At 55.2% G+C, this 26,554-nt stretch overlaps 1 protein-coding gene across 1 annotated transcript in view; it reads left to right on the plus strand.

Moving 5' to 3' along the window:
* Positions 1-26,554, plus strand: part of MYH9 (myosin heavy chain 9) — a 90,442-nt gene that overhangs the window by 62,243 nt on the left and 1,645 nt on the right. Inside the window, exons 15-40 of the mRNA XM_046646246.1 lie at positions 1,268-1,382; positions 3,531-3,724; positions 4,088-4,209; positions 4,996-5,065; positions 6,932-7,092; positions 8,029-8,137; positions 8,858-8,989; positions 9,668-9,874; positions 10,361-10,498; positions 11,493-11,616; positions 13,583-13,754; positions 14,559-14,771; positions 15,142-15,286; positions 16,585-16,791; positions 17,000-17,104; positions 17,353-17,505; positions 18,719-18,967; positions 20,113-20,325; positions 20,466-20,678; positions 21,016-21,177; positions 22,230-22,358; positions 23,333-23,421; positions 23,521-23,644; positions 23,974-24,182; positions 24,774-24,882; positions 24,971-25,143. Of these exons, the coding sequence (XP_046502202.1) occupies positions 1,268-1,382; positions 3,531-3,724; positions 4,088-4,209; positions 4,996-5,065; positions 6,932-7,092; positions 8,029-8,137; positions 8,858-8,989; positions 9,668-9,874; positions 10,361-10,498; positions 11,493-11,616; positions 13,583-13,754; positions 14,559-14,771; positions 15,142-15,286; positions 16,585-16,791; positions 17,000-17,104; positions 17,353-17,505; positions 18,719-18,967; positions 20,113-20,325; positions 20,466-20,678; positions 21,016-21,177; positions 22,230-22,358; positions 23,333-23,421; positions 23,521-23,644; positions 23,974-24,182; positions 24,774-24,882; positions 24,971-25,143 (4,037 nt within the window). The remainder of the gene's footprint in view (positions 1-1,267; positions 1,383-3,530; positions 3,725-4,087; positions 4,210-4,995; positions 5,066-6,931; positions 7,093-8,028; positions 8,138-8,857; positions 8,990-9,667; positions 9,875-10,360; positions 10,499-11,492; positions 11,617-13,582; positions 13,755-14,558; positions 14,772-15,141; positions 15,287-16,584; positions 16,792-16,999; positions 17,105-17,352; positions 17,506-18,718; positions 18,968-20,112; positions 20,326-20,465; positions 20,679-21,015; positions 21,178-22,229; positions 22,359-23,332; positions 23,422-23,520; positions 23,645-23,973; positions 24,183-24,773; positions 24,883-24,970; positions 25,144-26,554) is intronic.

Here is a 26,554-nt window from a genome sequence, read left to right on the forward strand (position 1 = left end):
GTGCTAAAGGTCTGGGCTCTAGAATTTGAATTAGAACTTTGCCACTGTGTGACTTTTGGTCAGTTACTTAACCTCTCTGAGGCTTGATTGCCTCATCTGGAAAATGGAGGTGGCCACCACCACACAGGGTTATGTGTTTTAAATGAGCTTGCGAAACCCAGCACTTGCACAGCTCAGAAATGTCTTTGCACGTCTCCAAACGTCTCCTATTTGAGGGGCACAGTTGCCCTGGTTGAAAGCCACCACTGTAGGTGACAGCTTCGTCATGCCAAGGCTACCAGCCAGTCAAGGCAGAACTACCCTCATACTTGAACCAGCAAAACACTGGCCCGCCGAAGCGCAGCAGCCCAGGAGGTAACTCTGCTCCTAGGGAAACAGGAGCCAATGTCACACGTGTCATCATCAACAGCCGTGCACGTGAGGACCACTGGCCTGAGGTCAGAGGTCACCTCTGGGCAGTGACGTGGGTTAGGAAGCGGCAGGCAGGGTGGCCTGCTGCTCTGTTTGTATTGTTCTGGGTCCTTTGTACTGGAGATGTAACACGTGACTTGTGTTAGTTGAAACGTATTTCAAAAAAGATAAGAATAATACAGCCTCAGAGAAAAGTTGGGCATCCTGAAAAGACAAAGAAAAAGCAAAAATTACTTACTTGTTCTATTACTAAAAAGAAATATCACATTTTGGTGTATGTCCTTCCAGGGTTTTTTCTTTGTGTTCATATTACCTAAAAAAACCCTAGAAATAAAATACTCTATTGTGTAGCCACAACATAATTTTCGTGGCCCATCCCCTGTTGCTGGTTGTTTTCATGGTTTTTTTGAATTTTTTGTTCTTCTGCATGACGCTGCAGAGAACATCTTGTTGATGCCCCGTTGCCCTTGTCACTCATCATTTGATTCTTAGGGATGGAAAAACCGAGTCAAGGGGTGTTCATGATTTTTTTTTAAAGATTTTATTATTCCTTTTTCTCCCCAAAGGCCCCAGTACATAGTTGTATATTTTAGTTGTGGGTCCTTCTAGTTGTGGCACGTGGGACGCCTCCTCAGCATGGCCTCATGAGCGGTGCCATGTCCGCACCCAGGATTTGAACCAGCAAAACACTGGCCCGCCGAAGCGCAGCGCGTGAACTTAACCACTCGGCCACAGGGCCGGCCCCTGTTCATGATTTTTGAATTCTCCACATGTGTGGTAAGGTTGTCCTCAGAGAGGTTGTGACAGCTTGCATCCCCAGAGCAGCCTGTGATTCGGGACTCTCTGCCTCCTCCAGGTGGATTACAAAGCTGATGAGTGGCTGATGAAGAACATGGACCCCCTGAACGACAACATCGCCACGCTTCTGCACCAGTCCTCCGACAAGTTCGTCTCGGAGCTGTGGAAGGATGGTACGCTCTTTGCCCTCTGCCCCTTGCCTCCAGTGGCTGCGGCCGGGCTCTTCCCACCTTTGCAGTGGCTCAGCTGCAGAATAGAGGCATGTCCCCACCTGACACAGGCCAGGTGGTTTCCATCTGCGGTAGCTCCCTTGAGAGTGGTCTCCTCGAGCCACGAGGCTGAGGCCGCCCTTGAGCGTCCTTGAGGATGCTCTTGGGCAGAGCGCCGCTCTGGGCTTTGTGGGTCGCAGACGGCCCTGGTGCTTCCCACACGTGGGAATTACACGGCTGCTGGCCCAAAGCCTTGCCACCCAGGTGTCCCGTCCCCGCGCCCTCCTGCACTTCTGTCCTCTCCGTGGGAGGCCGGCAGCTCCAGTTGTTCCCTCTCCCTGTTTCTGTCGTTTCTCTTTTCCCTCTGCCTGGGTTTTGCTTTAACCTCTCTGTTGCAGAGATGCAGAGCACTCAGAGAGCCTATTTCTATCAACGCTTTCCTATTCTCCACCTAGAACCAGGTGACTGGCCGCTGGAGTGCCGTCCTCGTGTGTGGTGCATCCAGGGCTGTGCGCCAAACGCTTCTGCTTGGTTTTCCTTGCCCGTTGGCTCTTCCTGCCTGCCTGTGCCCCTTTCCCTGTCTGGCCCTGGGCTTGTGGGCGGGCTCCTCCCCCCATACCCATCACAGGCCTCCGGTAGAAAAACGGGCAAATGGGAGGCTGTGTTTGGATATTTGGGGATTTCAAGTTGTAGATGTTAAAAGGAAGGATTGTTTAAAACTCCAGTACGTCTTCAGAGCTCCACCTCATAAAGGTGGCGTCTTACTGCTCGAGTGGCTGCCGCTGTCTCAGCATGTGGTTTAGGTGTGTGCACGCAGCCGTGTGTATGTGCACCTGAAAGCTAAAATGGCATTTGTGCATTCATTCACCAGTCGCTCAACAAACGCCTGCTCCCTCTGGGCTGCACCTCCAGGGGGCGGGACACGCTCACATGAAACGACTAGTTATTACAGGACATGTTTGACCTTCCTCTGGGCAAACTGAGTGGCCTGCCCAAGCCACCCACTCCCAGGAAACCTTTGGTGGCCAGTAAGATGGGCCCTGTGGTGGCTGCATGAGGTCAAAGATGCCTGTCACTTATTGTTGACTGGTTCATCAGGTCCATCCTCACTGCTGGCTTCTGTCTTGAGCAACTGTCCTTTTTGCTGTCTTCAAATAAATAGTAGAAATCTGGCCACAAAGGAATAGGAAACAGACTTTGTCACAGAATTCTTAACTTCTGCATCCAGCCGTGGAAGCCTTCAAATTTAATAATATTGGCCCTCACTTAAAACTGACCTCAATTGCTGGCCGCTTGGTTGGGTGGGTTGGCTCTTGTGTTCTCGCATTGGAGAAAGTAGTTCATCTCATTGCCTTGCGCACGAGCCCGTGACAGGGCTGCTTCCTCGGAGGGCTGCTTTAGATGGTAAAGACCCGTGAGTAGGAGACAAGGCGAGACGCGGGAGCGTGGAGGGGTCCCCAGACTTTGGAATAATCATTGTCGCTGTGAATCTTCGGAACTCTCTACTTCTCACACCACCAGGCGATGCCTGGGTCCCTGATTTAGAGAGTTCTGTGCGGGAGGGTTCCAGATAGGGAGTCACCCAGAGTCTTGTGGGCGATGCAGAGTAGCTTTAGAGCCCCCACCCTCTGACTCCTAACCCTGGGCTCTTAGGTCAAGGTCAGTGTGAATTCAGGACACTGTTTTTTTTTCCATCTGGGACCACAGGACTACGGGATCCTGTGAGTCGTTTAGTTCCTCCTCAGAGCCAGGCTAGTGGATAGTGAGGCTCACTATTCCAGAATACGTTATCAGCTTTATGGTGTCTCTTGGCAGTAGGAGGTTCCAGAGAGGGCTGAAGAAAGGTGACGTGGACAGAGTTACTGAAGGACCGCTCCCCAAGAGAGACAAGGCTTCGTGGCTCTGCAGTTTCCCCCTTTCTGCTTCCTACTCACAAGGGCCAGTGTGCTCAGCATTTGGAGAGAATCTTAGCCCTGTGTGTGGACTCCAAGCAGAAGGGGTCCCGCTGTTCTGTAGTCTCACCTCTTTCTGTCCACATGTCTGTCTCCTTCCTGCCTCTCCACCCCCGCTGGGACTGCTGGGTATTGATGTGCTCCTGTGTGGTCTCTGCAGTGGACCGCATCATCGGCCTGGACCAGGTGGCCGGCATGTCAGAGACGGCGCTGCCCGGGGCCTTCAAGACACGGAAGGGCATGTTCCGCACCGTGGGGCAGCTCTACAAGGAGCAGCTGGCCAAGCTGATGGCCACGCTGAGGAACACCAACCCCAACTTCGTCCGCTGTATCATCCCCAACCATGAGAAGAAGGTGAGGCTTCTTGGCGGCGTGGCGTGGCGTGGCCTGGCCAGGGCACACGTGCAGGACATTGAGCCCTTGTCTGCCTACCCGAGCAGAAACGGTTCCTCCCTGCACGGCACACACAGAACCTGTGGTGAAGCCCCTGTGCGGGCTCACAGTGCTGTTAGGAGAAAGGCTAGTTTGCAGCCGGCTCTCCCACTTGGTGACGTCATCTCTGCCAGACCTGGATCCTGTAACTTAGCTGTCAGAACCCGTGGGCTGCAGTGACTTCTGGGTCTTTTGCCTTGTTGAGTCTGGAGGGGCCCGTCCGACCTTTCTCCGTCAGTACCTCGGCACAGAACCAAGGCCACATACGTGTGCTTTCTTCCCTAGGCTGGCAAACTGGACCCCCATCTGGTGCTTGACCAGCTGCGCTGCAATGGGGTCCTTGAGGGCATCCGGATCTGCCGCCAAGGCTTCCCCAACCGAGTGGTCTTCCAGGAGTTTCGGCAGAGGTGAGTCAGGGCCTGCAGCCCGCCTCTCCCGGCCTGGGGGCCTGCTGCTCCGCAGAGGGGCCTTCAGTGAGGTAGAGCCGAGGTCTGGCCAGCTCCTTACACGGTCCTTCTCCGTGCTACCCTCTACGTGAGAAGGGATATCCCTATTTTGTTACTGAAACGAAAGTTGTCTTGTTGGCTTTCACTCCTAGTGATTGTGGGGGCCTGGGGCTGTTTGCTGCAGGCTGAGGAGCTATGAAAAGAAATTAAAAACGGATCAGCCAGAGACTTGGGTGTTAAAGGAGCTTTATGGAGACGGAAGTCACAGAACACTGCAGCTTCTTGCTGTGTGTGCACGGAGGGTCATTAGTGACACTGTCCTCTTTGCCTAATGACTGTGCTTAATGCCAGTTGCTATCATGAAGCTGCCTCCACTTAGACCATCCTGTTTATTAGCAGTTCCCTGCAGCAGCTCGAGAAGAGATGAGCATGGCCTTCTGGGGTTACAGATGCAGATACTGGGCAATTAGCAATTAGTAAGCCCAACTAAAGCTCCCGCTTGAGTGATGAAACAGTCCAATGTGAGTTTCCATTCGCTTTATGGAAAACTCTGAGCCTTTCTGTGTCGTTCAGCCTAGGGAAAGAGCAGGGCGGGATTTGCTGAGTGCATTCCTTCCTTAGGACGCTTTGTGGGAAGAATTTTACGTCTGCTACATTGTCAGGATGATCCTCATCTCTCAGTATGTTCTAAGCCCCGAAGAATTGAGACAAGGGGTAAATTGACCTGGCTTCTCTTTTCTTCCTCAGATACGAGATCCTGACACCAAATTCCATTCCCAAGGGCTTCATGGACGGCAAGCAGGCCTGTGTGCTCATGGTGAGTGGAGCTGCCGTCTCCGCCTCCCTCTGGTTGGCTGGACTTTTGGCTGGTGTGCACCCACCTGGCCGGTGCCTGTGTGGCTGGATGGTGCCCTTTAGATCAGTTCACGCCTGAGCCCTGTTGTCCCTCTGGTGTGCCAGTTCTGCTTCTGCCGGGCACCCTGAGTGGCAGCCTTCCCAGCCCTCGGATGTTCAGGGATGGCGTGTGGGACCAGGTGGTGGGGAGACTAGAGCTGCCACATGGCAGGGCTCTGAGGTGAGACAGTCTCTCTCCTTTGGGGCACATTTTTTGCTCACGTCTCCTTCGATCTTCTTGCCCAGTGTGGTCGGCAGGGCAGTGCTCCACGAGGGCAGCAGTCCCAGCACACTGTGGCTGGCCCAAAGCCCCAGAGTCCATGCTTCTGGAACTTTCCCCTCTTCCCCCAGCTCTCGAGCAGTGCTTGGCGTGCAGGGGGTGCTCCGAACTCTGCTTGAATGAATGAAGGCCCTGCGGTGCCTCAGTGGCCGAGCTAGGGCTGTATCCCACCCTGGTCACTTTTCTGCTCTGCAGGCATCGTCTTGTTTCTGATGGGTCCAAGAGAAGCAGCCACTGCCCCTGGTTTTCTTTACTTTGCATTCTTTCCAAAGAGTCAGGAGAGAGGCTGGGCTGGTGGGAGGAAAGAGAAGAGGGAAGAAAAAAATTCAGCACTGAGTATGTGCAGAGCACTGCGTTAAGTGATAGGAGATTGAGGCTGGGAAAGAGGAGGGAGAAGATGCAGTTCCCCACTTGCCGATGCTTATCAGCTGGTGGGAGAGGAAGTGATGGGAGAGGAGGCATGGAGGACAGAGGTGTGCCTCCAGCTGCTGTCTAGGCCACACTTTCTCCAGGCTGGTTGCTGGCCAGGTGAGGGGTGTCCCTCCTTCAGACACAGGCAGATCCCCCACCCGGCTCTGCTCTGCAGGGAGGGGAGATGCTCATGTTGGCTCCACCTCCCTCCCCTCTCCTCCTGGGGCCTCTTCCAGGTCTGCCAAGGCCATTTGTGGGCGCCGGGGGTCCCCCAGATCCCACCTACCTATTCAAGCCTCTGCCTTTTGGGAGCTTGTTCTAAATCCCTTCTCTCCCAGGCTGGCAGACAGACAGACAGACAGACAGCCAGCCAGACAGCCAGCCATGCATGCCCTTGTCCTTGGGCTTCACAAGGGAAGACTGATGCTGCTCAGTAATAATGATGACGGCTTAGATATACTCAGCGCTCATCACCTGCTTGACCCTGCGCTGAGCACTTTCCGTGCGTCCCCTTGTTCAATTCCCACGGCTCCACTATGGAAGAGGCACTATTATTTGCTTTGTTTAACTTTTTTTAATTAAAGAAAACATGATTCCCATTTTACAGCTGAGGCAATGTGGGCTCCTAGAGGTTAAGGCCCGGGGTCCCCTAGTTAGTGTTCGATTCTGGGCCTGTCCTGATCTGGAGTGTGTGCTGATGTTAGCGAAGATGATGATGACGACGCTCAGCAACCTCTGGTCAGAAGGTGGCCCAACTGGGCGTTGAGAACGTGATTCCAGTATTCAGAGGTGGGAGGTGGAAGGAAGAGAGGACACTTAAAGTCCCTTGAATGCCAAGGTTCTGTGTTTCTCTGCAAGTCTGACTTGTCACCCTGCCCCATGCTGGCACCCACTTGTCCCTCTTCCCAGCATCCCCCTGAGCCCCACTCTCTCTGGCACCGGGTAAAAGGCAGCCCGCCGAGAAGCAGCAGCTGGCTGACAGCCTCTCCAGGACTGAACCGCGTCTCCAGGCCCTTCACCCGGCTGAGGCAGGTTCCAGGCATGGCTGCGAGAGCCACGTGGTGGCACGCAGTAAATGGCCTGCTTTCCACTGTCTAGATCAAAGCCTTGGAGCTGGACAGCAACCTGTACCGCATCGGCCAGAGCAAGGTCTTCTTCCGGGCTGGGGTGCTGGCCCATCTGGAGGAGGAGCGGGACCTGAAGATCACTGACGTCATCATCGGCTTCCAGGCCTGCTGCAGGGGCTACCTGGCCAGAAAGTGAGTCCCCGGAGACACCGTCCCCACCCAGCCTGCCCCACGCTCAGGCCCTCTGAGCTCTCCCATTGCATAAGAACACTTAGGAAGCTGTGGGCTGGGGCACTAATGCTGGTCAGGTGTCTGCCCGAGGGAGGCCCATGTCGCTCTCCCTGCTCCTCTGTTTCCTGGATGTCTGCCTGAGGTTTACAGTGACCGGGTAGGAAGGGGGTGACTGTGCTTAAATTTGCCTGCCCTCAAAGCTCCTGCTCACCAGTGTTCCTCACTGTGTCCCTTGTGTGGGGGTGACAACCAGAGCCTGGCTATCTCCACAGTTCCCCATGCTCCCAGAGGAGGAGGCTTTGCGTCCAGAGCAGCCCCTTCGAGAGTCAGGGGCGCACCTGCTGCAGGACAGTGCATGTGGCAGCTGCACGTTAGTCCCCTGAGGCCCTGTATCTGTGCTCGGGGATGTGTGTTCCAGCACAAGCAAGCTATGAACGCTGCGGGGTGGAGCTTGGGTCCATGGTTGTGGGACAAACGGAGCCTGCCTTTATTCAGAAGCCCTCCTGCCGACACCTTATAGCCCACCTTTTGCAGGACGTCAGTTGCTGACATTCTCCCACCAGACAAAGCCCTCAGTGGGTGGCATGAGGGTGGGAAGCTGAAGTCAACAGGTGGACTTATGACCAGCGATCAGGTTTCGTTGGTTCTATATAGTTCACAACTAAACCACGAACTCGCTCGCCCCTCAGTGAAGGAGGGGGTGGTCTGGTGACCTGGGCCCTCGTCACCCTCTGCAAGGTCACCCACGGGACTCACCCCTAGGCCAGCCTCCTTCCCTACGCTTCTGTCCAGCGGGGCCCCAGGCAGGGTGGGTTCCCCCCGGAAGAGCGCCCGGGGCACGCTCGGGGCCGTGCGCTCGGGGGTCTGCCCTGGCCTTAACTTCCCCTCGCCCCACAGGGCCTTCGCCAAGCGGCAGCAGCAGCTGACGGCCATGAAGGTCCTGCAGCGGAACTGCGCCGCCTACCTCAAGCTGCGCAACTGGCAGTGGTGGAGGCTCTTCACCAAGGTGGGTCCCGCGGGTGGGCGGGCCCGGGAAGACGCGGGGCGGTCGGTCGGAGTCTGCGCACCGCTGGACGGGCCCGCCCATCCTTTAAAAAACCCCGCAGTTATCAGAGTGGTTCAACCTGCTTTCGTTTGTAATAAATAATTTGTGGCAGTTGTAAAAAGTTAAGACTCACAAAAAACCATAAAAAAGAAAATAAAAATTCGCCCGTGATTCCTTCAACCGCGAGCCAGCATCAAGTAGATGTTTCAATACTTATCCCTATTCTCTTTTTTTCACTCCCTTTAAATCTCCACTGTGTAAGCCATATACATTCTTACATAGCGGAGCTCCGACTTGTATAAACAGTCTTACATTTTGCATTTTCCATTTAAAATGCCTTCATAAGCATCATTTTTTTAAAAAGTCAGCATGCTGTTCCCTGGAGATATTTCATAATTTATCTGGCTACTTTTCCAGCGATGGATCTTTATCTCATTCTTAATTTTTCACTATTAAAGAAATGCTCTTGTGAACATCTTCATGTACGTAGGGATGTTTTCCCTGAGATGGAATTGTGGCACGCACTACATTGATTTCTGGAAAGCTTGTACCGTTAGCACCTCCTCCGCACAGCGTGCCTATTTGCCCCTGGCTCTCGTGAGCTGCGTTTCCACAGGTGGAGGGAAGGCCTCGTGGCTGTTGGCCGGGACAGGCGTCTTCAGCCTCCATCTCCTCTGCTAGGTCAAGCCGCTGCTGCAGGTGAGCCGACAGGAGGAGGAGATGATCGCCAAGGAGGAGGAGCTGGTGAAGGTCCGAGAGAAGCAGCTGGCTGCTGAGAACAGGCTCACGGAGATGGAGACGCTGCAGTCCCAGGTGGGCGTCTGAGCCGGCCCCGCTCCCCCAGCTAGCGCAGCTGCTCCCAGTGCTGCCGCCTGCTGGCCATCAGTAGGCAAGGCGTGTGTGGAGTTTGAGGAGATGTTTTTACCTTTAACTGCAGGAACAGTGTTAGTCTCTGTAGGCCCCATTTGGTGTTATCACATAGGGATGTGATGTAAGGAGGCTGCCTGATGGGATAGGAAGCTCATGAGTGTTGGGTTCAGGCCCAGCTCCAGTATTTAATCTCTCTGAGCCTGTTTCCTGGGGATCAGTGTATGCAGCTCCTGGAGTAGCAGTGAAGGACAGAGGGACATAATGTTCAGAAAGTGCCTGAGGGGGCCAGCCCGGTGGCCTTGTGATTAAGTTTGGTGTGCTCCTTTTTGGCACGCTGGGTTCAGTTCCCCGGTGTGGACCTATACCACTCGTAGGTGGCCATGCTGTGGTGGTGACCCACATTCAAAACAGAGGAAGAGTGGTACAGGTATTAGCACAGGGTGAATCTTCCTCAGCAAAAAAAAAAAAAAAAAAATGCCTGGGAGCTTGAGCATTCTCAAGATGGAAACTGGTCGTATCAGCCTGGGCCTCTCCCTCTGGAAGCCTGAACTGGAGAGCATCTGTCCTGGAGTGGCTCGAGGAGGTTGCGCAGAGCTTGCATTTTCTGCGTTTTCCTTGCAGCTCATGGCGGAGAAGCTGCAGCTGCAGGAGCAGCTCCAGGCAGAAACAGAACTGTGTGCCGAGGCCGAGGAGCTCCGGGCTCGCCTGACGGCCAAGAAGCAGGAGCTGGAGGAGATTTGCCACGACCTGGAGGCCAGGGTGGAGGAGGAGGAGGAGCGCTGCCAGCATCTGCAGGCAGAGAAGAAGAAAATGCAACAGAACATCCAGGTGCCCCGCTTCCCCGTGGTGGGGGTGGGGGGGCGGGGCTGGACTCCAGACCTGGGGTCGGGGGGCTGGGCGCGGGGAGGGGCACTGACAAAACCTGGAGGGAACGCAGAGCTCAGAAGCCACTGCAGGCCAGCTCCTTGCCCTCTTGTCCCCCGGGGGCAGCCTTTGAGAGGCTTTCTCCTGTGTGACTCCATCTCTGAGTGCTGCCCAGTTGAGCATCGAAGCCAATTTCATTTCCCTCCCTCTGTCCTCGCTCGGGCTGGTCTGAGGAGCGTGGGCCGTCAGCTCTGCTTTCTGCCCTTGTCAGCAGCGGGAAGCTTGCTAAGGAAACCCCTCAGAACAGGCGACCACATAGCTAGAGTGGCGTTCTTGTTCCTGTATCCCAGTTTTCAATATGTTGTCTCAGGTGGGGGTCAGGCCGCGTCTCAGCCCTGCCCCGGGCTCGGGGGCCCCGCAACCCTCACGCTCTCCCTGGCTCCGTGGTAGGAACTGGAGGAGCAGCTGGAGGAGGAGGAGAGTGCCCGCCAGAAACTGCAGCTGGAGAAGGTGACCACCGAGGCCAAGCTGAAGAAGCTGGAGGAGGACCAGATCATCTTGGAAGACCAGAACTGCAAACTGGCCAAGGTGACGCCCGGGGCCTGCCGAGGGAGGGCAGAGCTGGGCCGTGGCCACGGGGGGGCGTGTGGCTCAGTGCAGGGCCGCGGCTGCCCGCCTCTCCGACGGCAGCGCTGTGGCTTCTGCTCAGTAGCGGGTCTTCCTCATGGGTCTCTCCTGGCCTCTGGGGCCAGGGTTGTGTTTGAAGGGATGTTTCTCATGACTGAGTGGGGCCCGAGGGAAGGGTTTGATGTTTCTCCTCAGTAGAGCTCTTCACAAGCTTTGAGACCCAAGCGTCTGTAGCATGGAGCCCCGTGTGGCGTTGCACATCAGTCACTGGGGGGTGTGGGCACCGTGGTGGCTCGGTGGCTCTGTGCAGGTGCCCCTCCAGCTGTCTCTGAGGTGGCCGCTGTTTCTTCTGAGAACCGAGCTGGAGCTCTGTCAGCATCTGCCAGCAAGCAGATAAAACCTGGGACTCGTGCTAGAGGAGAAGGAAGGACAGGGTCAGAACACTGTCCTCGGTCCCCAGAGGGTGGGGTGGGGCCTGAAACAGCAGGATGCTTGCCTGGGACTCTAATGAAAGGAGCAAGATGCTCATGCTGAGTGATGGACCTGTTTATTATGGTGGCTGTAGGGGGACCATACTGATTGGGACACCAGTGGTAGCCACACAACGCAGAAAATGAGGAGAGCAGGGGTTCAGAGCCCACTTGGTGAACAAGGGCACTGCATGGAGAAGGTGGCACCCTCATGCCTGTGTTCCCTCACTGACACTAGCTGCCACCTGGAAGCCCAAATGGGGGACACAGGTCCAGGGAGGAAGATCAGGAAGCTGATCCAGCGGTTTCAGGGGAGCTAGTGACCTGTCAGAGGTGCCCCTTTGATCTTGAGAATCCTAATGAATCAAGCATTTAAGGGCCTGTCCCTCCATTCAGCCTTAGTCTCTGGGCAAGTCAGGCTTTGAAGGGAGCTAAAGCGTTCTGTGCTCAACTAACACTGAGTCTGACCCACCCTCCACCCCCAGGAGAAGAAGTTGCTGGAAGACAGAATAGCCGAGTTCACCACCAACCTCACAGAAGAGGAGGAAAAATCGAAGAGCCTGGCCAAGCTCAAGAACAAGCACGAGGCCATGATCACTGACCTGGAGGGTGAGAGGGGGTGGACGGGCACCGTCTGACACGGGAACCCCAGGGGACCACAGCTCCGGGGCTAGCCTGGGCCTCACTGCCAGCAGCAGGCGTGCCTGGTGGGTCTCACGCTCGCTCTGACAGGCGAGGCTCAGAGCGTCCAGCACCCAGCCACTGCCCTTAAGGCCTGGGGCACAGAGGCCAGTCCCTAAGGGACTCTGGGCCGCCAAGCACTGGCACTTACATTTGGGGGAGTGACGTTGCTCCAAGTGAAGCATGTTCAGAGGACAGCTTGGCATTTCTCTCTTTGCACCATGTGTTTCACAAGCTCTGGGACTTCCTAAGAGGCTGTGGGTGTGACCCTCAGTCTGCCACTTACTGGCTGTGTCATGTTGCACCTGTTACTTAATCTCTGTGAGCTCCAGTTTCTCTCACCTCTAAGACGTGGTGAAAGGGTGTTTGTAAGGACTAAACTAAATAACGTGTGCGGACACACCACGGGTACTATAAAATGCTAGACAGATACTGTGAGAGGCCATTGCTTAACTTGGGGCAGGGTGACAGTCCCCCTGTGCCCCGGGGATCTGTGGCAGTGAGGAGGATGGGGTAGGAGCACAGGTCTATGGCTGCCTGACGACCCCTCCCCGCTGGGCCTTGAGAGGAGTGGACTCTGGGGGAGGAGGAGAAGGGCCAGAACTCAGTGGGTGCTCAGAGCTTGTGCCAGAAACCACTGCTCCTCCTGCAGAGACGTGGGGCAGCCCAGTGTGTCCAGGGCAGTTGTCTATGCCCACCGAACGCAGGGCCACAACCATCCAGGCTGATGAAAATCCACTGGGTGGATTTTCCCAGCTTGGTTTCACAGCGCCCCCTACCCCCTCACATGTGGACAGGATGAGGTGAGTCAGGTCGTCAAGGGTAGGGACATCCTGACACAGAGATCTCTTCCCACAGGCTCCCTCCCTCCCTTGGGAATAGTCTGAAAGACTCAATCGTTCAGGAGTTCTAGGAGTGACACCCCCTGAAGGGGCAAACGTAAATGTTGATGCTAACAAGTGTCAAAAAAGATGGAGAACAGTCAGAATACACACACACTCGGTAGAAGGCTTTGGAGAACAATCTGGCGTTGCCTCCTGAGGTTGAAGCTCTGTGTATCTGTGACCCAGTGCTCTCATCCCCGTGCACTGGGAGTCATGGGCAAGATGCTCACCGCAGCGTTGTTCACGAGCGCACACAGCGAACACAACCCAAGTGCCTGCAGCTGTAGAACAGATAGATAAGTTGTGGTGTATTCACATCATGGAATAAGAAACGGAAGTCCTAGTGGATCAGTTCCAATGACGTTTAACTTGCTAAATCTCGAGATCATTAATATCGAGCGACAAGGGCCGGTCAAGGAATAAAAGTCGCTACCCCTTACTGAGCACACACTGGGCCAGGCACCTTTCTCAGTGCTCTCAGATATTAACGCATTTGAGCCTCACAACAACCTAACGGAGTAGGTTGTCCTTTGTCCATGTTATTCAGATGAGGCGCAGGAATGTTCAGGAGCTTACCTAAGTGATGTCATAGCAGAATTGTAAAGCCAGATCCTGGACCCTGACCCTGTTCTGCTGTCTCTGTAGAATTCATACAAGACTGGTCCCTTATATAAGTTGAGATTCACGCAAAGCTAAACATTGCATTTTTTAGGGAGACACACATGGTGCAGCCTTAAAGGAAAGCAAGGGAATTATGAACACAAACTTTAGGAAAGTAGGTCCCCTGGCACAGAAGGTCAGCGGGCAGGGTTGGAGAGACACAGGACGTGGCTGCTCATGGTGATGTCCTTCTTCATCATCTAGAGTTGGGTATGAAAGTCTGTATCATGATCCTTTAAATCTGACATGATTTATAACAAACGTTTGATATTTTATGTAAGAATTAAAAACAAAGAAAAGTCTGTGGCCACTGAGGGCTCTTTTGGCATCTCCTCGTCCTCCTTTCTCAGAGCGCCTCCGAAGAGAGGAGAAGCAGCGTCAGGAGCTGGAAAAGACCCGCCGGAAGCTGGAGGGAGACTCCACAGACCTCAACGACCAGATCGCTGAGCTCCAGGCTCAGATTGCCGAGCTCAAGATGCAACTGGCTAAGAAAGAGGAGGAGCTCCAGGCTGCCTTGGCCAGGTGAGAGTCAGAGCATCAGCCCGTGGCCAGTGCCAGCCTGATGCCAGCTTCCTCCTGTGCTTCTTGGTACATTAGTGAGCTGTGAGCATTCGCTCTGCTGTTGTCTTGGAAGCCATTTCACTGCAAAACATTTCCTGTTTGGTAAAGGCACAGTCTAAGGCTTCTTTGTCATTTGTCAAAAAAAGACACCCACCACTCTGTCACCCAACCACAACAATCCTCTCCTTTCCTTTTCCTTTTTTAATTTCATAGCTACAGCCATGCTTTTTGGGAAAAAAACCAGACTATCTTTTAGCAGTTTCAGATTCACAGCAAAATTGAGCAGACAGTGTAGAGAATTCCCATAAATCCTCTGTCCCCACACTCACAGCCTCCCCTGCTGTCAACATCTTCCACCCGAGTGGCACCTGTTACAACTGATGAACCTGCACTGACACATCATTATCACTAAGTCCACAGCACGTTTGTATTTTTACTTAGTTGCAGTCATTATGGGTTGTAGCGTTTTATTTCCCTTTTTTTAAAACTTAACATTTGAATTATTTTTTATGTTTAAAGCACTGAATCTTAATTTGGAAAATGAAGTGATTCTTCTCTGATGTTTTCCAATTCTCAAAGTGGTGTTACCCTTAAATCTTCTGGATGCCTCAAATAGATATTGTTTTTGCTGAGGGGAGCTCCTAAGGGCAATGATTATGACTGCCAGAAGTGGCTTTGGCTGCACTTCTTCAAAGCCTCTTCTGCAAATTCTGTTCTCTGAAGGTGAAAACGGTCTTATCCTGACGTTGTTGGTCTCTTTGGTAGAGTGGAGGAAGAAGCCGCCCAGAAGAACATGGCCCTAAAGAAGATCCGGGAGCTGGAATCTCAGATTTCTGAACTCCAGGAAGATCTGGAATCTGAGCGTGCTTCTAGGAATAAAGCTGAGAAGCAGAAACGGGACCTCGGGGAAGAGCTGGAGGCTCTGAAAACAGAGTTGGAGGACACTCTGGATTCCACCGCTGCCCAGCAGGAGCTCAGGTGTGCCATGGGACCAACAGCCGAGTCACTGAGGATTCTGGTGGGGATGCAGGGAAAGGGAGACAGTGGCCTGGGAGGGGTGGACCCCAGGCCTCTGCACACAAGCCGATGGCCTTATCGTGTACCAGACAGCTTGGAGTTTGGGTGAGGCAAGGGTGGGCTTTAAGGCCGAAAGGGTACAGAAGCTTCTACAAAGTGTGTCTTTTGAGCCTGGGCTATCGAATGCACAGCTGAGGAGGGAGGCCAGTGGTCAGAAAGGCTGCCAGGCGGCCACTGCCCTTGCTGGCCCCTCTTTGCAGCCAGGGAAGAGCCCCGGGGGCCGCATCGCTCCAAGGTCCCCAGCCTCCATTCTGAGGACGTTTCTCTCCAGGTCCAAACGTGAACAGGAAGTGAACATCCTGAAGAAGACCCTTGAGGAGGAGGCCAAGACCCACGAGGCCCAGATCCAGGAGATGAGGCAGAAGCACTCGCAGGCCGTGGAGGAGCTGGCGGAGCAGCTGGAGCAGACGAAGCGGGTGCGTGAGCTGGGGACTGGCTCTGTGACACTCCACCATTGTGAGTGGGGGCAGCTCTCAGGGCAGGGGCCCTCCTGGAGAACGTCTGCCTCTCTGGGCCAGCCGTGCAGAGCTGAGCGGCTCCAGCGCCAGACTGCCTGTGTCAGAGTCCAGGCTCCAGCCCTTAGCAGCTGTGTGACTTGGGAAGATGGGTACCTCTGTGCCTCAGTTTCCCCATCTGTAAAGGAGGCTGATGATAGGTCTGTCTCATATGCTAATATGAGAGAGCTGAGAACGTGTAAACACTGTGATAGAAAGGGCTCAAGAATTGTTCAAGAATTGTTATCATTTGTACTAGTCAATACCCTGCCAGACCAGAAAGCTCTAAGGAATTGGCGTGACCCTGAAACTGCCTTTCAGAGGCCTTATGGTCCCTTTTCTGAAGCTGGGTCCTCTCTAGAACACCCCCAACAAGTGGTCAACTGGAGTCTTCGTGTGAAAACCCTTGGGATGGTAATCCCAGCTGGTTTCTTGGCTGGGCAGCTGGTGGCTGGTCAGTTCCTTAGCAGGACAGGTCTTGCCTCCTGTGGCGTCCAGCTCGTAGCCACTCTTGGTGGCAGCCCGAGAAGTCAGGCTCTTCCTCATGGCAGCCTATACAATATTCTTAGGAACGTGCCTTGTCCATCCGTCTCCCTTCAGCTTCCACCCGGTTCTGCGCAGGTTGAACCCTTTCCTTGTCCTGTGGCTGTTTTTACCCGGCACCCCTTCACATTCATACAGGGTCCAGTTCACCCTTGACCTTGCCCATGACCCTGTGGCCGGCTCGGTGTGGACTAGAATAGGATGGTCACTTTTATTCTGTAAACACCGCTTTATAGGTTTTGGAAGAACTTTACAGTATTTCTGTGAACATCAAATTTCAAAGAGGCTTTACTGGAAGTCTAACTATGAACAGTTGATTTCCCTCATTCTATAATATTAGCGCTAAAATCATAATATCAGCACTGATAACACCTTAGACTTGAGCGATCACTACCCAGCGAGCGATGCTGGGCGGGGCTTGGTTTAGATGTGGGGAAGCCGAGGTCCTTTGAGGAGAGGACATGTGCTAGGTGCCACACACAGGTAAGCAGTGAGCACGGGTCAGCCGGGGCTTCGGGGTGCAAGCCTCTTGCTAACATGCTGTCCCCTCAACTTGCCCCACCTCCTCCTTGCTGCAGAGGCAGTGGATTCTGGATCCGCCATCTCTCCCAACGATGTTGGAAAGACCAGCGTCTTGTCAGGGATGCCCCTTCATGTCTGGCTTTCTTCCCTACCAGGTGAAGGCCAACCTCGAGAAGGCCAAGCAGACCCTGGAGAACGAGCGGGGGGAGCTGGCCAACGAGGTGAAGGCCCTGCTGCAGGGCAAGGGAGACTCAGAGCACAAGCGCAAGCGGGTGGAGGCGCAGCTGCAGGAGCTGCAGGTGAAGTTCAACGAGGGAGAGCGAGTGCGCACGGAGCTGGCCGACAAGATCTCCAAGCTGCAGGTAAGGCCCCTGCTGGGACCCGGGCCTGGGCGGTGGTCCCTTCAGCAGCTCCTCGGCCACGTTTTCTCTCTCGCCTCACACTGGCTCCTCAGTGAGGCCTTCAGGGTTCAGCCTGTGACTCAGGCCCAGCTTTGCCTGGAAGAGCCGAGGTGGGGCCAGAGCAGCCATGGTCGAGCTCATCATCCTCTTCTCTCCTGTCCCTGTGCAGGTTGAGCTGGACAACGTGACAGGTCTTCTCACCCAATCTGACAGCAAGTCCAGCAAGCTCACCAAGGATTTCTCTGCTCTGGAGTCCCAGCTGCAGGACACGCAGGTAAGTGTGGCAATGGGTCCCTGCAGGTGGACCTTTCCTGGGAGGACCCTGTGCCCACACAGCTTTAGCTGCCAGGCCTCTGCTTCCACCACAGAGCTCATCTGATTACCCATCCTCCCCTGCTTCCACGGGGTCTCTGGGTCCTTCCAGCTCCCCACCAGGTCTTTACTGGCTGTCCCCTGAATCAGAGGGACTGGTCCTGATGCTGCGCCTTCTGAGCCCCTGCATCCCTCTTGTCCTCGGAGTAGGAGCTGCTGCAGGAGGAGAACCGGCAGAAGCTAAGCCTGAGCACCAAGCTGAAGCAGATGGAGGACGAGAAGAACTCGTTCAAGGAGCAGCTGGAGGAGGAGGAGGAGGCCAAGCGGAACCTCGAGAAGCAGATTGCCACCCTCCATGCCCAGGTTCGATGTGGGCTCCCCCACGAGATGCCCCAGGCCGCCCAGGCGGCTCAGGGAAACTGTAGTTGGATTCTGCAGGCTGAGAAGCTTCCAGCAGGGTGCCCTCCTGGATGCTGGAGGCACACCCCTGCCCCGAGCTGGGCGCCCTTTCTCGGGAAGCTCCTGCCCTCTCTCTCCAGACCAGGGCTCAAGCCTGGGGCCCCCAGATAGAATCCAGGGGTCCGTGAACTTGGGTGGAGGAGATAGAACATGTTTCTTTCACTGACCTCTAGCCGACATTGAGCATTTCTGTCCTTTGTGAACGCAGGCCACGTGGCAGCTGCAGTGCCCGTGGCCTTGGTCTTTAGAAACACCACGTCCGAGGTGTGGCGGGGCCGTGGGGATGTCATCACTCCTCACCACTTAGGAGCCTGCCGTTCGATGTGCTGATAAGGAAGCACATGGGCTGCTGGACCAGAGCTTAAAACATACCTGGCAGCTGCTGTTGCCTATGTTAGTTTACTGTACATCTGACTTCATTAATATTGTTAATACTAAGTTATCAATATTAATGTGTTAATGTTAAAATTAATATAAATATTAAAAATATTAATGTTAGTAATGATAAAATGTTATTATGAGGAGGAGTCGCTAGTCTTCTCTAGACTATCAGAGGGCCCACGGCCAGAAATAGGCCAAGAGCCCTGTTCTAGTTCTTGTCTTGGGACTTCGCTGTTCCAGGCCAGAAGATCCGCAGCAGCTCGGGGTGGGTGCGCAGGGTGTTCCCCAGTCTGGGTGGGGGAGCCAGCACGTGCACGTGGTGGCAGCTCTATGTCCAGGTGCAGGGAGGGGCTGCAGGATGGGTGCCTGTGGTCCTCCTGCCTCCAGCAGACAAACCTCCTGACAGGGCCCCAGCCCTGCTGCCTGGGGAGGGGAATGGAGGAGGCTCCCCTCTCTGGGCCCCAGTCTTTGTGAAACAAGAGGCTTCGCAAGTCACTACTGAGAGACCTTCCAAAGCTGACCTGTGGGGGTTAGCTTCCAGGGTCGGCCTTCCCCTGGGTTCCACACGCTAGGCTAGGCGGGTGCCCTCTGCCGAAACGCCATTTCTCTCGCCCCAGTGGAAGAGGGAGGTCTCCATAACTGGGTGGGCTCCCTGGCCCTCCGTTCACGGGGTAGTAGGCCCGTTACCTGGACAGCTGCCATCCTGCGTGTCTCTTCACTCCTTGCTCCTGTCCAGGTGAGCGACATGAAGAAGAAGGTGGAGGACGGTGTCGGGTGCCTGGAGACTGCAGAAGAAGCCAAGAGGAAGCTCCAGAAGGACCTGGAGGGGCTGACCCAGCGCTACGAAGAGAAGGTGGCCGCCTACGACAAGCTGGAGAAGACCAAGACCCGGCTGCAGCAGGAGCTGGATGACCTGCTCGTGGACTTGGACCACCAGCGGCAGAGTGTCTCCAACCTGGAGAAGAAGCAGAAGAAGTTCGACCAGGTGTGTGTCGGCCTGGACCTCGTTTCCTCTGTTCCACAGATGCCACGGCCTCAGGCAAAGGCCACTCCTGGCACCACCTCCTCACCCAGCTGGGGAGGAGGCCTCGAGGGGCCAGCCGCTCAGAAGTGCCTCTCAGTTTCCTGCTCGTTGAGGGGCCTGGAAAGAAAGTGCTTGGAACAGGGCATCTTCATATGTTAGGTATACAAGCGAGCTTCCCCCTTTCTGGATTCTTATATTTTTCAAATTTTTTGTCACAAACCTATTTTATTATCATTTCGATTTTTATTTACGTGTTCATATCTCTTCTTCATTCTAAAAGATCTGAGGCAGCTTATAGAGACACAGGAGTGGGGTAGAAAGATAGAATAAATCAAGGGTCAGCACACTGGCCATGTGCAGCCCACTGCCGGGTGTAGACACAGGAGTGCAGGACTCAGCTCCATTCCTTCATTAGCTGTCGGCTCTGGCTGGCTGTGCCGTCGTAGCAGACTTGAGTCCTTGCTACAGAGACCGTGGCCTGCAGAGTCTAAAGCATTTAATGTCTGGTCCTTTCGGAAATAGGTCTGTGGAATAAATGAGGTATTGGTGCAAAGGGAGTGGAAAGTGGGAAAGTAAGATCCAGCTGAAGGTGGGCTGCTCAGAGGATGGATGCCAGGGGCATTTAAGCTGACTTTAGAGGAGGGCCACAAATGGGCTTTGGGCTTCTAAGCAGCCAGATTCACATTCTTTTCAAGGCAAGTACCAGCCAGTCATTTAGGAAAACCAAAGCCTTTCCAGATTCTGATGGTGACGTCTCCTGTGGGTTCTCACAGAAGGGGCACTGTATCATAAAGGATCATTATTATTAAGTGATAAAGACAAAGACTATAAAGTGTGGTGAAAGAGGTGACCTCTGCCTTCATCTGGTTATGAAGGATGTGCTGGATAGCACTTGTCAGCCTGGACACCCTCTGGGCCCCCCCTCAGCCACCTTGTGCTTGCTCCTCTTGGTGTCCGTCCCCCCCCCCCCCCCCCCCATACCCAGCACCTGGGACCCTTATTCCTCAGGGAGTTTGGTCCGGATGCTCTGCCTGCCTGAGGTCAGCAGGCTCTGAGTGCTTTCTAAGAGCCCGTTGCTTGAGCCTCATGGTGCCCACCTATCCCAGCTCCTGGCCGAGGAGAAGACCATCTCCGCCAAGTATGCCGAGGAGCGTGACCGGGCCGAGGCGGAGGCACGTGAGAAGGAGACCAAGGCGCTGTCGCTGGCCCGGGCCCTGGAGGAAGCCATGGAGCAGAAGGCGGAGCTGGAGCGGCTCAACAAGCAGTTCCGCACGGAGATGGAGGATCTCATGAGCTCCAAGGACGACGTCGGCAAGAGTGTGAGTGTGGAGCCCGGCTGGTGCTCGGGAGGGAGCCCGGTGGGGACATCATGGAGGATCAGGGAGTGAGTGGGCACGGAGGCCTGGACCTTGGGACCCCTCATCTCTCTGCTCCTGACTCGGGTTCCCTCGGGTGGCAGGTCCATGAGCTGGAGAAGTCCAAGCGGGCCCTGGAGCAGCAGGTGGAGGAGATGAAGACCCAGCTGGAGGAGCTGGAGGATGAGCTGCAGGCCACCGAGGACGCCAAGCTGCGGCTGGAGGTGAACCTGCAGGCCATGAAGGCCCAGTTCGAGCGGGACCTGCAGGGCCGCGACGAGCAGAGTGAGGAGAAGAAGAAGCAGCTGGTCAGACAGGTGCGGACAGCCCTCCCTGCCCCGGACAGGGCCACCTCCATCTGCGGGCAGAGGCGGGCAGGGACCACCCTGGTTTCTGGCAGGCTTCCTTGCTCTCCTTCCTCTACCTGGGTGTGGCAGGCTTCTTGACCATTTCTTCCATGTCCTTACGTTCCAGTCTTCTGTCCAGGGGGGCAGTCAGTGACTCACTCTATCAGGGTTTTTACTGTCAGTAATCCTCATTAGTCCCTGGAGGCCTCATGGATCCCACTGGAGTGGACCAAGCCTGCCTGAGCTCAGAGCTGGAGCAGGGTCTGTGTGTGGGTCCAGCCTCCCAAGCTGTTGGCACCTTCCCCAGGTGCGGGAGATGGAGGCAGAGCTGGAGGATGAGAAGAAGCAGCGCTCGCTGGCTGTGGCCGCTCGGAAGAAGCTGGAGATGGACCTGAAGGACCTGGAGGCCCACATCGACACTGCCAACAAGAACCGAGACGAAGCCATCAAACAGCTGCGGAAGCTGCAGGTGAGGCAGGCCGGACCAAACCGGATCTGGCTGCAGACGGCAGTGCTGGGCTCAGCACAGGGCTGGGACGCCAGTGGGGTGGCCGGTGGATGCTGGGAACTGCCGCCTTCCCGTCTCCAAGGAGGGTCTTGGGTGCCTTAGCCCCATCTCACAGATGGAGACTCAGGTCCCGAAGTTGAGTGGAAGAAAGTAGTCTGAAAGCAAACTTAGAATAAGGTCAGTGACTGAGTCCATTGAAACAAAGAAATGACCATAAACCGCGATGTCCAGTGGAGTTAGGGAAGACAGTCACTGTTGGCACATTTCCTGAATAAACCAGATGTGACCCGGGTCTGACCCAGTCCCGCCTTGCTGGGTGATGCTGGAAGGTTCTGAGCTGATGGTTCAGAGAAGCAGCCCAGAGCGCGGGACACGTACTTGGGAAATTTTCGCTTTGCCAATAATTGGAGAACACAAATTAAAAACAGCTCTGAGATGCTGCATCATACCCAGGACACCAGCAACAATGAGAATGAATGGAAACATCTGTGGTTGGCGAGGTCACAGGGCAGAGATGCCCTGGTGGCTGGTGGCCGTTCCACCTGGTACCATCTGGTCGTGTCCCAGCAAGAGACGTACCCTTTGACATGGGGACTCCCAATGTGGGCTTTGTCTGCAAAAGAAAAAAACACTATTTGACAAGGATCTTTAGGGTTAAAACATATTCCAGGAAAATTCCAAAGGGAACGTGTTCCTGCCATATAGTCAGGAACTAACCTGGCAGAGGAGTGGGTGTGCGCTGGGAATGATTCAAGTCAACAGGAAGTTGTAGAAAGTCAGAAACGAAAGGAAACTTGGCTGATGTGTACACAGTCACGAGCCCTGCTGGAAGCATGCTCTGTAAATCCTAACCATCAAGAGTGTAAAAATGGTGTAGGATAAAGAAACATTTGTCTTTCGTTATGATTTTGCCCTCTTACAGCTAAGTTCAGTTGGCGGGTGTCCCTCTGAGGGGTGGAGGGCAGACACGGGTGGTGGCTGGGGTGGTGGCACCACGCCTCTCCTCCCCCCAGGCCCAGATGAAGGACTACATGCGCGAGCTGGAGGACACGCGTGCCTCCCGCGAGGAGATCCTGGCGCAGGCCAAGGAGAACGAGAAGAAGCTGAAGAGCATGGAGGCCGAGATGATGCAGCTGCAGGAGGTGGGCCAGGGCTGTGGGGTGCTCGGGGGCGCTGCCCTCTGGCCAGCAGGGGCAGCCCAGGGCTTCCCCCTGGCCGGCTCGAGCTCCCAGGCAGGGCTGGAAACAAACTAGCCAGAATCCCGGTGTGAGTTGGGGGTGGTTCTTGCTTTGTAACAGTTCCCTGCAGGGTTTCACGAGGTTTTAGGGTTCCCTGGTGCGTTTAAATGTGTGTGTGAATTAAATCGTCACCATTGGCAGCCAGCTCCCTTACATGAAACGAGGCTTTGTGGTGTCCCCACCTCCTGCTGTGAAGTAGACCTGGTGAGGGGCGTCCATCCCTGATGCTCGTGCACCCAGCATCCCCTTGTCCCCCACACGAGGCATGTCATGGAAGCGTGCCCTAGGGTCTCCAAGCGGTCTCCTACAGAGAGAGGTGACTGGTCCGCGGGTTCTGTTCCTGTCTGAGCCAGACATCCAGGCACGGCCTCCCCCGCTCCTGCCTGCCTGCCTGTGCTCTGCTGCCTGGGTCTGGGGTGATTCCTCCCTCCACGGTCACATGTGGGTCTCTGTCGAGGCTGCCTCACCCTCCGCCTGGCTCTCAGATCCCTCATGCTCTGGCCTGAACTCACATCTCTGTCTCGTCTCTCCCAGCTTCTGGTCTACCCAGAATGCAGAGGGACCAGCATCCTCTGTCAGGCCAGGATGGTTTCTTTATCTCTAATATCCCGGCACCTAGCTCGGTTCCTAGCACATAGACACGGGGTGTTTGTAAACATGTGGTGCTTAAGCTTTGACCTCAGAGAGGGGAATTAGCCCTGTGAGCCAGAGGGGCTCATCAGAAAGGCCTTCATGGAGGAGGAGGCCTGAGAAGGGGTTTGAGCGGAGAGGGCCAGGGGCTCGGGGAGGACAGCACTGCAGAGGACCCGGAATGGAAGAAGTGGGCTTCCAGGGTTGTGGGCTGCCCCCGCGGGTCACATTCTGGGTTCTCATGGCAGGAACTGGCAGCTGCTGAGCGTGCCAAGCGCCAGGCCCAGCAGGAGCGGGACGAGCTGGCCGACGAGATTGCCAACAGCAGTGGCAAAGGGTGAGCCTCGGGGCAGCAGTTCATCTGGCGAGGAGGTGGGCCGGGGCGGGCCCCCCCTCTGGGACTGGCCCCTTCTCACATCTCCCTGCCCCCACCCAGAGCCCTGGCACTGGAGGAGAAGCGGCGTCTGGAGGCCCGCATCGCCCAGCTGGAGGAGGAGCTGGAGGAGGAGCAGGGCAACACGGAGCTCGTGAATGACCGGCTGAAGAAGGCCAACCTGCAGGTGGGCGGCCAGGGCTGCCTGCGCATTCCTTCTGCCCTGTAGCTCCTGGCTGCAGTCCTGAGCTCCCCCCAGTGAAGCAGGCCCCACAGACAGCAGCTGGCGGAAGCCACCCGCTCCCTGAGTGCTTAGGGGAGAATGTTCTGGCCCCTGTAAAGGTCTCCCAGTGGTTTCTCTCAGATGTTAAGAAGTTTCTGGACTCATGCTATTGGGTAGCTCCCTTTCTGGGGGGCCTGGAGTTAGCATGGGCTCTGCAGGACCCAGCTTCCCCGCTCTGCCCTTAGCCAGGGCCCCTGGCTTTCCTTGAGGTCACCCAGCCCTTCTTCCCACAGATCGACCAGATCAACACCGACCTGAACCTCGAGCGCAGCCATGCCCAGAAGAACGAGAACGCACGGCAGCAGCTGGAGCGCCAGAACAAGGAGCTCAAGGTCAAGCTGCAGGAGATGGAGGGCACCGTCAAGTCCAAGTACAAGGCCTCCATCACCGCCCTGGAGGCCAAGATCGCACAGCTGGAGGAGCAGCTGGACAACGAGACCAAGTAGGTGCCCCTTGCCCGTCACCTGCAGCAGTCTGCAGATCCCTCTGCCGTCCTGTCCCTGGGTCCCGGTCAGGATCCAGCTTTCTGTCCTTGAGTCCCAGAAGCTGTTTTCCTCCAGCCTCATTCGCTTTGCTGGGGCCCCGTGGAGTGTGAATCGGAGCCCATGGCCCACCTCTAAAGTTGAGGGTTTTGATGACTGTCTCTGAGGCCTCAATCAGAGAGGCGGGGGTTCCCACCCAGCTGGATAGCTGATCTGTGGGCTCAGGAAGACCTAGACTTCTTTGGAGATAATGGGGGTCCCACAGGGCCCCAAATCTCAATTTTCCCTTTTCCTACCTACTTGTATGCTCTTTGACATGTACCCCTTCCCTTTGCCCCAGTTTCCTCATCTGTGAACTGGGGTGATCACAGCGCCCCTCTAAGAGACAGAGCACACAGCGGGTGTTCAGTAAAGATGGTCCTCCTTAGCCTCAAGGCCTCCCTATGGGGCAAATACCATGAGGCCCCCGGAATGGGAGGTCCAGGTTGCGGTCTGCTGGCCAGACCCTCTGAAGGAAGGTGTCTCCCTGAGCCGCTGTGTCTGCCTCGCAGGGAGCGCCAGGCAGCCTGCAAGCAGGTGCGTCGGGCCGAGAAGAAGCTGAAGGACGTGCTGCTGCAGGTGGATGATGAGCGGAGGAACGCGGAGCAGTACAAGGACCAGGTGTGTTCGAGGGCAGGGCAGCACGGGCCGGGTGGGCCCCATGCGTCCAGAGCTCCTAACTGGGGCCATTGGTCCCACGTCTCCGCAGGCCGACAAGGCGTCCACCCGCCTGAAGCAGCTCAAGCGGCAGCTGGAGGAGGCTGAGGAGGAGGCCCAGCGGGCCAACGCCTCCCGCCGGAAACTGCAGCGCGAGCTGGAGGACGCCACCGAGACCGCCGACGCCATGAACCGCGAGGTCAGCTCGCTCAAGAACAAGCTCAGGTGAGCCTGTGGCCCCGCTCACTGTCTCCCCCGGCTCCTTCACGTGATTCTCCTTTGAAAAGGTAGTTTGTTCTGAAAAGCACAGTGCAGAACATTACGCTCCTGTAGACTGGGTTTGGTTATCGACTAGATGTCAACGAGCAAGGAGCTTGATGATGAGAAAGTGCTGGTCAGAGGGTGACCTGCCGCTTCCTGGGTTCTTCTTGCCTCCCGGGCTGTGGGCCAGCCTTCTGAACAGACAGTAAACCGTGGGTAATTTACTCCCGTCCTATCTGAAAGGTCCGTCCCTGTGGCTGCTCTCAACCTGATGAGAACATTTCTGTGCTGGGTTTTTTGTACTAGAAGTGGCTTGAGGCAACCCGGCAAGTCCCTGGCACGTATTTGGTGCCTCGTAAACATCAGTGATGGATCCTGGCGTCATCTCACCGTGCCTGTACCAACGAAAGGCCTTCTTGCATTTCTCAAGGGAGTGTTACCATTCAGGAAATGTTAAATGGTTGAGGCAGAGGGTCCTTTTCTCCAAGATTCTCATTTCTTACCTCCTTTTCACAGCAGTCTTTTTTTTTTTTTTCTGTAAGGAAGATTGGCCCTGAGCTAACATTTGTGCCAATCTTTCTCTGTTTAGTACATAGGATGCTGCCACAGCATGGCTTGATGAGCATTGTGTAGGTCCGTGCCCAGGATCTGAACCCGTGAACCACAGGCTGCCAAAGCAGAGCATGCAAACTTAACTGCTTTGCCACCAGGCTGGCCCTACCTAGTGGTCCTTTTTTTTTTTTGTTAATCGAGGTCATAATAGTTTACAGCAATCCGTTTTATTTTTTTAAAGATTGGCACCTGAGCTAACAACTGTTGCCAATCTTTTTTTTTTTCTGCTTTATCTCCCGAAATTCCCTCAGTACACAGTTGTATATTTTTAGTTGTGGGTCCATCTAGCTGTGGCATGCAGGACGCCGCCTCCATGTGGCCTGATGAGCGGTGCCATGTCCGCACCCAGGATCTGAACCGGCGAAACCCTGGGCCGCTGCAGCAGAGCATGTGAACCCAACCACTTGGCCACGGGGCCGGCCCCAGCAATCCTTTTTTTTTTTAAGCATAAAAGCAACGATGCAGACATTCTATCGGTGTTTAGTATCAGTTTTCTTACGTGTGATTGGCACAAGATGCCCGTCTTTGTCCACCTGGTTTCACCTGTTTTGTACTAAGTTTCAGCAGAGGGTGGCTTTTTGTGGAAGGCGACTCCATCTCCTCTTGTGCCTTTTCCCCTTTGAATCAGCCCAGGTTCCCTGATGGATTTTGCTGCTGTTTGGGTAAAGCAGGCAGCTTTAATCACCTGCTCCCTGAGAGCGTCTGGTCCCACCTGGAGCCTGGGGCTCCCAGGGCCCGCACCACTTCTCCCCATGGGGATGAG

The sequence above is a fragment of the Equus quagga genome, chromosome 19 (assembly GCF_021613505.1).
Source record: "Equus quagga isolate Etosha38 chromosome 19, UCLA_HA_Equagga_1.0, whole genome shotgun sequence".
Lineage (NCBI taxonomy): Eukaryota > Metazoa > Chordata > Mammalia > Perissodactyla > Equidae > Equus > Equus quagga.